This window comes from Aquarana catesbeiana, linkage group LG05 (assembly GCF_042186555.1).
Source record: "Aquarana catesbeiana isolate 2022-GZ linkage group LG05, ASM4218655v1, whole genome shotgun sequence".
NCBI classification, from domain to species: Eukaryota; Metazoa; Chordata; class Amphibia; order Anura; family Ranidae; genus Aquarana; species Aquarana catesbeiana.
Genome location: NC_133328.1, coordinates 589,582,409 through 589,595,055, shown reverse-complemented (window position 1 = coordinate 589,595,055; position 12,647 = coordinate 589,582,409). Strand labels below are relative to the sequence as shown.

Here is a 12,647-nt window from a genome sequence, read left to right as displayed (position 1 = left end):
AATTACAGCTCAAGACTGCCCTAAATCTGCCAAGGAACATCTAGCTTGAGGTAAACATAGCACTTTTATGATTCTTGAGGATGAGCCAAGACTCGTTAAAATAGGTTTGTGCAGGAAATTAATTGGCAAGGCAGGATCCAATGAAAGATTTAAATGGAGACATATAGCTCTGTATTCATATGGATGTGATATTGCCTGACATCTCTGAGTGCTGATAAAAATAGAACGAGACATTACACAATAGCACTGATACTGAGCTCAATGCACTCAGCGAGATAGAAAGAATCAAAGAACCATTAATATCACACATAAAAATCAGATAGGATGGAAAGGACAGTGCACTTACTGTAGCATGATGTCATCTTTAACATGATCTCATTGCTGCTTGATGTTCTTATTGTCATTCAATGTAAAACAATTTTTTGCATTTTGGCTTACCGTCAGGGACAATCAGTAACACTGCCATAAATTGAAACATAAATTAAAAGTTGTTTATATGAATGAGGTTTTAGAAGGCAACTCTAGAGCTTTTCAGTTGGTACTTTGCTAGTGTCCTCCAGGGGAGGTTGTGATCTGCACCAAGGTCTGGTGAATCCTGGATGTGGTCTGGGAATGAGCTCAGGTAATCTATGTAAAGTATAGGTTAGCTGTAGGACTTGGAGCAGGTGATGAGCTTGTAGGCAGGGTCCACTTTGTGGCCCATTTAATTGGATTGTTGTTTTAAAATCCTTCCAGTAGAAAGATGACTTCATGTCTTTCCTGGCAGGATCTCTTGAATAGCTTGGGCGATGCATAGCTCAGTGCAGTTGCTGGCTATGGGAAGAAGAGGAGCTACGGGAGAGAGCACTATCTAGGGACTGAGATTTGTTCTTTCTACTTCCCTCTGGAGGTGGCTCCCCTGAAGCTGGGCACAAAAGCTGCATTACCAGACTCAAAGAGACTTATTATACTTGAATGAGAGATGCAAAGCATGGAGGGTTGAGAAGATGTTAACTACTTTATTAGAACTGTGACTGTTATAATAATATTGCGTTGTGGACCGAGCCTCTGGCCACTTCATGTGTCTGAAGTGTATTCCAGTAACCTTGTTGCTGAGTACCAGGAGGCACCCCGTTAGGCTAAGCTAGACAGAGCATCCCTTAGAAACTCCCACTTGGTGAAGAAGAATCCCAATGTATCCAACAGTGTCGCAAACTTGGTCTTGCTAGGGGCGATTGATGGATATGCAGAGAGAGAGACGCTTTCCTGGAACCACGAGAAATCTTCAGGCCTAAAGTATCTAGTATCCCTGGTAGGAAGATGTGCTTTTGTCAAAAAAGAGACCAGGAGCGTAACCTTTCTGCATATATAAATTCCTCACAATATAGAGCAGTAGTATATATTTTTTTTAAACACTTTGCCTAGGTTAAGATAATGTCATCAATCCACTGCAGGCGGGAGAAAAAATGTCCTCAGTCTGTTCTCTTAAGTGATTATAATACAACATTGTAACTGTATAATTAGTCACAGGATACAGAAGGGTTCTCTGCCACACATTTGTGAAAATTGTCTGTTTAATGAGTTAAAAAATTATTAAAAAAACAAGGGTTGCATACCATTTTGGTATGTGTTGTAAGGTACCAGAATAGTTATTTTTTCTTGATTTTAATAAACATGAAATATTATGCAGGGTAATGGTAATTACTTTCATTGGTGTGGTCTTGAGTCAGGTCATTAGGCTGGGGCAGTTTGGTGACCAAGCTGTTTTTCCTGACGTGAGAATTTTTTTTCTCACGTCAACGTTGGCAGATGTGCTTGGATCACAAGACTAGATGAACAGAATTTCAAATTTTTTGGTAGATTGTTCACTTTTTGCTAGCATTGTAAAAAAGAAAGTAGTGTGAGCAAATGTGGATTGTCAAATGGAATTCTGTCAATGTATCCCCAATAAACTGTAGATTAAATTTCCCACTAAAACCATAAATTACCACGATGACAAATAAACCTGAAAGCTGATTGGTTTCTATGCATTGCAGCACCAGATTTTGCACCAATTTTAGAAAATCAACCCCATAGAGCACAGGTGGCAAACACAAGGCCCGTGGGCCGAATGTCATGTGGCCCGCACAGCAGCCTCTGGCTGCTACCTCTTTTTTTCACCACTTAGCTTTTCTCTTCCAGGTATCCCAAGCAACAAGGGAAAACATCCCCCCTCAGTCCTGCCAGCGGCGCAGCATTGTATTAGGGCATGCGTGGCTGGTCAGTCTCCATGAGAACAAGAGTAAACATCTCCCCCTCCATGCTGTCTCTGCCTCCATCCACGCCTCCGCTCTGTCTCCACCCCTGCCTCAGCCTTGTCTCAGCTTCCGATGCCGCTCTGTCTCCGTCTCCGCCCTGTCTCCGCCGCCACCGCCGATCTGTCTCCGCCTCTGCTCTGTCTCCACCTCCGCCTCAGCTTTGTCTCAGCCTCCGATGCCGCTTTGTCTCTGACTCCACCCTGTCTCCGCCTCCACCACCGCTCTGTCTCCGGCTCCACCCCGCCTCCACTCTCTCGCCTCCCCAGACTCTCCAGCGACGCCAGCTTTTTTGCATGCACAGTCAGCCCAGCATAGTGGCAGAGATTGCTGACAGCTGTTTTTTTTTTCCCATCCATAGGGCTGCGTCCTGAGGGCTTTTTAAGCACTTGTGTTGATGAAGTGTGTGCTGCTTATTTTGAAGTGATGATGAAAAAAACATACGGCCAAACTGAGTACTAATACTAAATACAAAGATCGGCCCACAGAGGGAGGTACCATCTATAGCCCAATAAACAGGAAACTACTAACTCTAGCCCAATACAAAGGGAGGGAGCCGCCTATACGGGGAGGTACCAGAGCTGGGCCAGGTAGGAAGGTAGGAGAGAGTACAGATGTGAGGAAACTTGGGGCGTAATCCTGACCCCTGCACTGTGTACGTAGTGCACCTCTGACTCCTTGCACTCTGTAGATAGCGCACCCCTGAATTCCTCCACACTGTACATAGCGCACCCCTAAATGCCTCCACACTGTACATAGCACACCCCTGAATCCCTGCCCTCTGTATGTAGCGTACTGCTTAATCCTGAACTCTGCACTCTGTACATAGTGCGACCCAAACACAACTGGGCCTTTGAGGGCAACCACACTGCTGATGCGGTCCTCGACGAAATTGAGTTTGACACCCCTGCCTAATGCCGCGCACACACGGTAGGATTTTCGGACAGGAAATGGGAGCTTGTTGTTGGAAATTCTGACTGTGTCTAGGCTCCATCGGACATTTTCTGTGGGAATTTCCATCAAACAAAATTTGAGTTCTGAATCTCAAATTTTCCGACAACAAAATCCGTTGTCGTAAATTCCGATCGTGTGTACACAATTCCGATGCATAAAGTTCCATGCATGCTCGGAATCAAGCAGAAGAGCTGCACTGGCTTTTGAACTTCATTTTTCTCGGCTCGTCGTACATGTTGTACGTCCCCGCGTTCTCGGCGATCGGAATTTCCGACAAGATTTGTGTGACCGTGTGTATGCAAGACAAGTTTGACAAAAAAAAAACATAGATTTTGTTGTCGGAATGTGCGATCGTGTGCATGCGGGTAAATGTGGTTGTTTTCAGACAAAATAAAATTTGCAAACAAGTGGCACACACAATTAAAACCATTTGCCACTTACCATTTGCTATCAAGTAGTGTTGCACAAAGAATAAAAAGTGGCGCTCTTATCTTTGGATGTATCACTGATACATCTCCTATATAGCTCTGATCCGAAGTACCTAGAGAGGAAAACATTTTCTTTACATTAAAGTGTTACTAAATCCACAACAGTAAAATCAGTCTGTATATGTAGTAAAGCATGCTTGTTTCCTCCACATTGTGTAAAAAGGCTGTTTGAACCTGTCTTCTTTGAACCTCCCTTTCTTTCACTGTCCCCCAACTCATCTGCTGATAGAACAGAGCCCTAGGAGGCACGCTACACATGCTCAGTTTGGTGTGTCTTGCTAGAGAGTTGGTTTTTTTTCTTTTTTGGGAGGGTGCATGTGATCAGCACAGGGCCAAACAGCACTTTCCAGACAAAGGGTCAGGCGTCATGCAGCCTCACAGGACAGTCAGAGGAGAATGAAAACTCCTCCTACAACTTTAACCAATGCTCGGCCAGACACTGATAGAAGTCATAAGACTGCTGTATACTACTGATGAGAAAAGGTATTAAGCAGTTTATATTTACTAAAATAATTGCATTTCCACGAATGCAGGGTCCTGGGTTTAGTAACACTTTAAGTGTGAGACCATTGCTCTTACCTGTCAGAATGAAAAACAATGTTAAAATAAAATTTCCTGGACTTTTAATGTAATCTGAATCATTCATTAAGACCTAACACTTAGAACTGGCATTCATCCCAACCCAAGCATTTAACCTATCCCTTACAATTTAAATTTAAGCTAAACCCTTTACTTTAATGGAACTCTTAACCACTTTAGCCCCGGAAGAATTTACCCCCTTCCTGACCAGAGCACTTTCTGCGATACGGCACTGCTTCGCTTTAACTGACAATTGCGCGGTCGTGCGACGTTGCACTCAAACAAAAAATTTACATCCTTTTTTCCCACAAATTTATTTTTTGCGCTATAAACAAAAAAAGAGCAACAATTTTGAAAAAAAGCTATATTTTTTACTTATTGCTATAATAAATATCCCCCAAAAATATATAAAAAAACAAATTTCTTTCTCAGTTTAAGCCGATATGTATTCTTCTACATATTTTTTGGTAAAAAAAATAAATAAATAAATCGCAATAAGCGTATATTGATTGGTTTGCGCAAAAGTTATAGAGTCTACAAATTAGGGAATAGATTTATGGCATTTTTACTATAATTTTTTTTTTTTTATTAGTAATGGTGGCGATCTGCGATTTTTAATCGGGACTGCGACATTATGGCGGACACATTGGACACTTTTGATACTATTTTGGGACCATTGTCATTTATAAAGCGATCAGTGCTATAAAAATGCATTGATTACTGTGTAAATGACACTGGCAGGGAAGGGTTAAACACTAGGGGGCGATCATGGGGTTAAGTGTGTCCTATGGAGTGATTCTAACTATGGGAGGGGATTGTCTCACTAGAACTTGACAGAGATTACTGCTTCCGATGACAGGGAGCAGTAGCTCCCTGTCATGTTGCTAGGCAGAACAGGGAAATGCCTTGTCTACATAGGTATTTCCCCGTTCTGCAGCTCCGTGACACAATCGCGGGCCCCCAGCGGACATCGAGTCCGCGGGACCCGCAGGCACGGTCAAGGAGTACACGGTGCACGCCCACAATGCCGCGATTTAAAGGGGACGTACCTGTACGCCCATTTGCCCAGCCATGCCATTGTGCCGACGTACAGTGGGGACAGAAAGTATTCAGACCCCCTTAAATTTTTCACTCTTTGTTATATTGCAGCTATTTGCTAAAATCATTTAAGTTCATTTTTTCCCTCATTAATGTACACACAGCACCCCATATTAACAGAAAAGCACAGAATTGTTGACATTTTTGCAGATTTATTAAAAAAGAAAAAAAATGCAATGTCACATGGTCCTAAGTATTCAGACCCTTTGCTCAGTATTTAGTAGAAGAACCCTTTTGATCCAATACAGCCATGAGTCTTTTTGGGAAAGATGCAACAAGTTTTTCACACCTGGATTTGGGGATCCTCTGCCATTCCTCCTTGCAGATCCTCTCCAGTTCTGTCAGGTTGGATGGTAAATGTTGGTGGACAGCCATTTTTAGGTCTCTCCAGAGATGCTCAATTGGGTTTAAGTCAGAGCTCTGGCTGGGCCATTCAAGAACAGTCACAGAGTTGTTGTGAAGCCACTCCTTCGTTATTTTAGCTGTGTGCTTAGGGTCATTGTCTTGTTGGAAGGTAAACCTTCGGCCCATTCTGAGGTCCTGAGCACTCTGGAGAAGGTTTTCGTCCAGGATATCCCTGTACTTGGCCACATTCATCTTTCCCTCGATTGCAACCAGTCGTCCTGTCCCTGCAGCTGAAAAACACCCTCACAGCATGATGCTGCCACCACCATGCTTCACTGTTAGGACTGTATTGGACAGGTGATGAGCAGTGCCTGGTTTTCTCCACACATACTGCTTAGAATGAAGGCCAAAAAGTTCTATCTTGGTCTCATCAGACCAAAGAATCTTATTTCTCACCATCCTGGAGTCCTTCAGGTTATTTTGAGCAAACTCCATGCGGGCTTTCATGTGTCTTGCACTGAGGAGAGGCTTCCGTCGGGACACTCTGCCATAAAGCCCCGACTGGTGGAGGGCTGCAGTGATGGTTGACTTTCTACAACTTTCTCCCATCTCCCGACTGCATCTGTGGAGCTCAGCCACAGTGATCTTTGGGTTCTTCTTTACCTCTCTAACCAAGGCTCTTCTCCCCCGATAGCTCAGTTTGGCTGGACGACCAGCTCTAGGAAGGGTTCCGGTCACCCCAAACGTCTTCCATTTAAGGATTATGGAGGCCACTGTGCTCTTAGGAACCTTAAGTGCAGAATAATTTTTTTGTAACCTTGGCCAGATCTGTGCCTTTCCACAATTCTATCTCTGAGCTCTTCAGGCAGTTCCTTTGACCTCATGATTCACATTTGCTCTGACATGCACTGTGAGCTGTAAGGTCTTATATAGACAGGTGTGTGGCTTTCCTAATCAAGTCCAATCAGTATAATCAAACACAGCTGGACTCAAATGAAGGTGTAGAACCATCTCAAGGATGATCAGAAGAAATGGACAGCACTTGAGTTAAATATATGAGTGTCACAGCAAAGGGTCTGAATACTTAGGACCATGTGATATTTCAGTTTTTCTTTTTTAATAAATCTGCAAAAATGTCAACAATTCTGTGTTTTTCTGTCAATATGGGGTGCTGTGTGTACATTAATGAGGAAAAAAAATGAACTTAAATGATTTTAGCAAATGGCTGCAAAATAACAAAGAGTGAAAAATGTAAGGGGGTCTGAACACTTTCCGTCCCCACTGTATATCGTTGTGCGCTGGTCGGCATGTGGTTAAAGTGTATGTCAAGGAAAAAACAAACATATTTATTACAACTGGAATACATGCACATGTGTTTTAACCTCTTTAAACACATTGCAAATGCAAAATAATTAAATGCTGATGTGCTAGAACTATAGTATGTTTCTACCTTCCTCTTTGACATGACAACAGAGCTCTTAATTTCCAAGCATGTGGTGTCCACCTAGCCTACTTCATTTCCGATGGATCACAAAGAACACTAACATCTCCTCATCTCCCTAGCCCCTCCTTGTGTGCAGGCAAAGAGCACAGGAAGTTATTAGGCTCACAAGATTTTTGGTGAAATCAATAGGTATTTTTGCATTAAAATAGAGCATATAAAGGAAAGTTCATTATTAGGTTTTACACGCACTTAAAAAATATTCCCTAAATTAACCCCTAACACTAGCTGAACCTATAATGGTGCAGTAACCCAATGTATCCTTTAACAAAGCAATATACTACTATAATATAATACTAAAGTATACAAAGACAATGATAAATGTATAGTCTTCTAAAAAAAAAAAAAAAATGTGAAGCAAAAGGAAAGGAATTTGGCTTGACTACAGTAACCAGTCAAGCATTAGCTTTCATTTCCTCACCTGTAATAAAACAAATCTAGTTTATTCTGTTTGCTGAGTAATGCTTGCTTTTCTTTCTATTATGTTTTATAAAGTGCCATTGCTGTAAGAAAGCAGGAATTAACATTTTGTCGTTTTCTTTCACTAGATTTCAATAAGCATGGACTACTTTCTGTGAAATAAAGTAGAGCCCTATAGCATGCATGGAGCTTTATCACATTAATAGGCAGCCACAAAGACTAGATGAATGCAACAATGTGGACTGGGGCTATAATGTCAAGGACCCAAAAGCCTTTTGTTATGAAAACCATTGTGTTACCTCGGCTTTGTCTCCCGATCAGTATGAGTCTATATCATTGAGTACCTCTGATGAAGGCCATGGTCTTAAGTTATCTCAAGATGATTACAGCAAAGAGAGGAGGAAAGTTTGCTGCTTGGAAGAACTGGAAACCTCTTTTACATATGTCGATGAAAATGTCAACATAGAACTTGTGACCCATCCAACTATTAGGGACGACCATGGGCACCAACCCCAGGCCTCAGATAGAGAAATTCAACAAGATGGCATTAATGAAGCCTCTATTATGTCTGATGATGAAGCAACTTCAGAAGCTTCAGGAAAATCTGTAGATTATGGCTTCATTAGTGCAGTGACTTTCCTAATAACTGGGATAATGCTTGTTATCATCTCATACCTGGTCCCCAGAGATAACAGATCTGATCCAAATTCCATCCCAGCTAGGGAAATGGAAAAAATTGAGAAGAAAAATGCTATCATAGGAGCCCATTTGGATAGATGTGTAATTGCTGGACTTTGTCTTTTAACTCTAGGGGGAGTTGTGTTATCGATTTTATTGATGATATCAATGTGGAAAGGTGAACTCTACAGGAGGAAAGCATTTGCCGCTAAAGACTCTGCAAAACTGTATGGATCAATTAATTTTAACCATTCCAAGTCTGGTGGAACTGAGAATACCTTGGTCCAAGAAGAAACAATTGACATAGTTACCTAAGTACCAATGTTTTTATGTGTTAAAAGTAAAATACATAGTATGATCAGTGAGATATACCACAGATGGAAAAAGGTGACTGTGGGATAACAACAATGAGACTGAGGTTGTGCCACCATCCATCACAGTTTTATATGAGGAGAATGTGCATTTAATGGGAACCAACCTTACCTCTCTGAGATGGCTTGATTATCTATTATTTCCATGTATACCCCTAGGCTGGATACAGCGTCAGTTATCAGCCCTGAGCTTAAGCAGCAGCCAGGTCAGCCTCTATGGGGACCTAACAATGACAATGAGCTGACATTTCTGCTGTTACTGGAAGATAATATGACTAAATGCTAGGATATGCAGTTATCTCTGAGAGGTAAGGCTTTGCTGCTATAACAACTTACAGAGAAGAGACAGATGTCCATTCTTGGCCTGTTCATTTTAAAGGATGAGACTAAATTCCATATTAGGCTGCCCTCCACAGCAAAAAATATACATATACTATACTGTCTGTATATATATATATATATATATATATATATATATATATATATATACAGTATACATCTATTGCATCCCCACTGCTCCTTATGACAATATGTTATTTATTACTATTCTAGCTATTCTATTTTCTTCCTCTCCAGGTGACAACCATTTCCTGTCCTTTATTTTCCCAGTGTCAGTAAATTAAGGAAAATCTCCCCAGTTAAGTCACAGACACTAATAAAAGCCTCTTACCAAATCTAGCCAAAACTAAAATAAAGATTTGGTTTGAGTAATGCCTAGTATACATGGGCCGAATTTTGGGCAGCATTGGCCGGTTCAGTAGAAACCGTCTGACATTCAGCACGTGTGTGCTGTACCCGGTCCAATAGAATTTGGTCGTTCGGCTGGTTTCTGTTGAAAGGGCATGACCAAAAAAGGTCTGCTGATCAGCTCCCGGCCAATGGCTGAGAGCACTAACTGGAGTGTTTTGGCGGTCGGACCGCCCCCCCTGTCAGAACACAATAGTACAGCAGGGGAGATTGCTAGCTAAAAAAAACTAGTAGTGTATACTAAGCTTTAGGCTTTTAAGCTGAATAATAAACAGCGTACAAGAGAGTGGCTAAAGATGTATTTTCTTCTCATGGGGAAATTGCCTTTCAATTGAACTTCTTGGATATGCATGAAAATGTGTGTGCAGTTTTTAACACATATTGCACTGTGCTAATTATGCACTGTGATAGCTTTTCATGTATTTCTATTAATTTTAGTTAAACACATTCACGTTAACATTGACAAGTGTAAATGCACCTGAAGAGGAAAATATGGCTGAATTTCTGAGAAGGAAAGTTACACAAAATATTAGTGCCTTCACAAGAACAGAAATTATGAAGACGTTAAAGTGGAACTAAACTCTCTTAATCAACCTTAACTATTTTTGATCCTTATGCTGTATATTATATTTACTTGTTTTACCCTTTTTTTTTTTAAAAATCTGTTGCTTCCTGGTTTCTGGCCTAGGCCAAAATGATTTCATACATCCCAGCAGTCTTCATGGGCATTTGGAGAGGAGGCACTTTCTCAGCTAAGCACATCCTTATATATGCCTGTGTTCTGTCAGAAAGTCGCTACCCATCAGAAAATGCAACCAAAGTGACATTCTGTCACGGCCATCTTGGTACACCTGCACTTGTCCGCGGTAAGCCTGCAGTCAGAAGTCGGCAGCGGACATCTTTTTACACCCACCAAAGTCTTGCATTTCACACATTATTTTACCAGTAATCTCAGCTTATATAGTGAAATACAGTATTTGTAAATCCATGACACTGTTGTGATGTTGAATTTTAAAAGCACCGGCAAGCCTGCTGATCTCACAGGTTTGCTATTCTGACAGAACACCTCTACTTTTAAGATTCAACATCAAGATGTTTGACGGATTTCAAAATACTGTATTTCACTATATAAGCTGAGTTTACTGGTAAAAATAAGTGTGGAATGCAAGACTTTGGTAGGTGTAAAAAAATGTCCGCTTGCTGCCTTCTGACTGTAGGCTTACTGTGGACGAGTGCGGGTGTACCAAGATGGCCGCGACGGAATGTCCCTTCGCTTGCATTTTCTGATGAGTAGCGGTATTCTGATAGAACACCTGCCTGAGCTACGGGCAGACTGATTCCAGAAAGTAAATGCTAAATGAATCACCTGCCCTTAGTCAGGATGGACACAGTTAACAAAAATGCTAGGGGGTGTTTTTTTAAGGGTTTTTTTTCAACAATATAAACGACAATGAAAGGAAAAGTGCCTCTAAGTGTAGTATCTTCCGCAACATTTAATAACAAACCAAAAATTGCCCAGCCAATAGCTTGAGAAAAAAGCACGTACACACACCTCCCGGTGTTCTTGGCATCCTCTGAAACGCGTTGCGCATTTCCGGATCGGGGGGTGAATTCATGCCGGCCATGCAGGTCATGCTGCGCTCCACGGCCCTGTAGAGCTTCCTTGTTCAGCTGTGGCAGTCAGTAATGACTGACTGGCCCCCTACACCTCTCTTTCAGACAGCCGAAAGGAGCACTTACCAGCCTACAGTGATATTCCAGCACCGCGGATGTCATTAATACTCCAGATGAGCTTGCTTTTATCATGTACCATGCAAGTGACACATTTTTGGCTTGTTATTAAATGTTATTGAATATACTATACTTAGAGGTGCTTTTCCTTTCATTGCTGTTTACAACTATACACAGAGCTTGCTTCAGCTCTAGGTTCAGCTGCCATTTCCAGGAATCCAAGTAGAGAGAGAGTATCACCGCTCCAGGTGGGTCAGATCAAGGTAAAAAGCATCTCCCTCAGTCTAGAAGTCCAGGTGCTGGCAATGCTATGGCAATTAGACATCAAAGAAATTCTGGACAGCTGCACGCCAAAAATATTTGCCTTTAGTCAATAAGGTGTCATCCAAAATACAGGTCACAGCAAAATGGAACAAAGCTTACGCATTTCGCACTACAAGGAGTGCTTAGTCATAGCTATGTCTAAGCACTCCTTGTAGTGCGAAAACGCGTAAGCTTTGTTCCATTTTGCTGTGACCTGTATTTTGGATGACACCTTATTGAATAAAGGCAAATATTTTTGGAGTGCGGCTGTCCAGAAATTCTTTGTTGTTTTCAGCTGCCATTTGTTGACTATCAGTCTCATTGCTGTCTAACAACAAAGTAGTGCCCTATACAAAAAATAGCCAATTACACTCTGTGAAAATTATGCTAGAATTCAAAACATTATTAAAATAATATATCAGTTTATAAAATGCATCAAATTTCATGCATTAAGTTCATACAAAAACATGTTTGTGTCGTCTTCTAAGTGCAATGGTTTTACAGTATTCTTCCAAAGTGCAAACCGTGTTCCAATATTCTTGTGCCAATAATGTGCAGTTAAAGTCAATATGGTGTTGTGCTCCCCTCCACATGTGCCCTCACTCATCGACCCCTAATAGGTATTGCGCCTATTAGTATAAGGGCAATCCTCAGATTCTTATGATAGGCAATTTTCAATTCCTCCATGTGTTCCAACAGGATAGCAGATCGCTCATTTACAGTGTCATGCAAGGAGAATCAGGACATATCATATCCATAGCATAATTCCATTTTTATTCAAAAGCTTACACTAACACTCACACAAAATGTACTTGTACAATAGTGTGTAACGCTAGCTTGGAACACAATTCTGCGGCGCGCGCTCCAAACACCAGATGTGACGTCACTGGAAGATCCCACCTAATGCTTTTTGCTTCTCCCCCGGAGCGTCTTCAGAGGTGCCTCTGATATCTATGGATATCTCCTGTTGTGATTCTCCTTGCATGACACCATAAATGAGAGATCTGCTATCCTGTTGGAACACAAGGAGGAATTGAGAATTGCCCAGCATAAGAATCTGAGGACTGCCCTTATACTAATAGGCGCAATACCTATTAGGGGACATCGCGGCTGCCGGGCAAGCGCATTGGCTCCCGCGCATGCCCCCCAGACGGCCGGG

General features: G+C 41.7%; 1 protein-coding gene across 1 annotated transcript in view; it reads left to right on the top strand.

Moving 5' to 3' along the window:
* TMEM74 (transmembrane protein 74) overlaps positions 1 to 10,293 on the top strand; it is a 113,479-nt gene extending 103,186 nt beyond the window's left edge. The window contains exon 2 of the mRNA XM_073632901.1: positions 7,787 to 10,293. Within this exon, the coding sequence (XP_073489002.1) occupies positions 7,842 to 8,651 (810 nt within the window). The 5' untranslated portion in view covers positions 7,787 to 7,841 and the 3' untranslated portion in view covers positions 8,652 to 10,293. The remainder of the gene's footprint in view (positions 1 to 7,786) is intronic.
* The last annotated feature ends 2,354 nt before the right edge of the window (positions 10,294 to 12,647 follow it).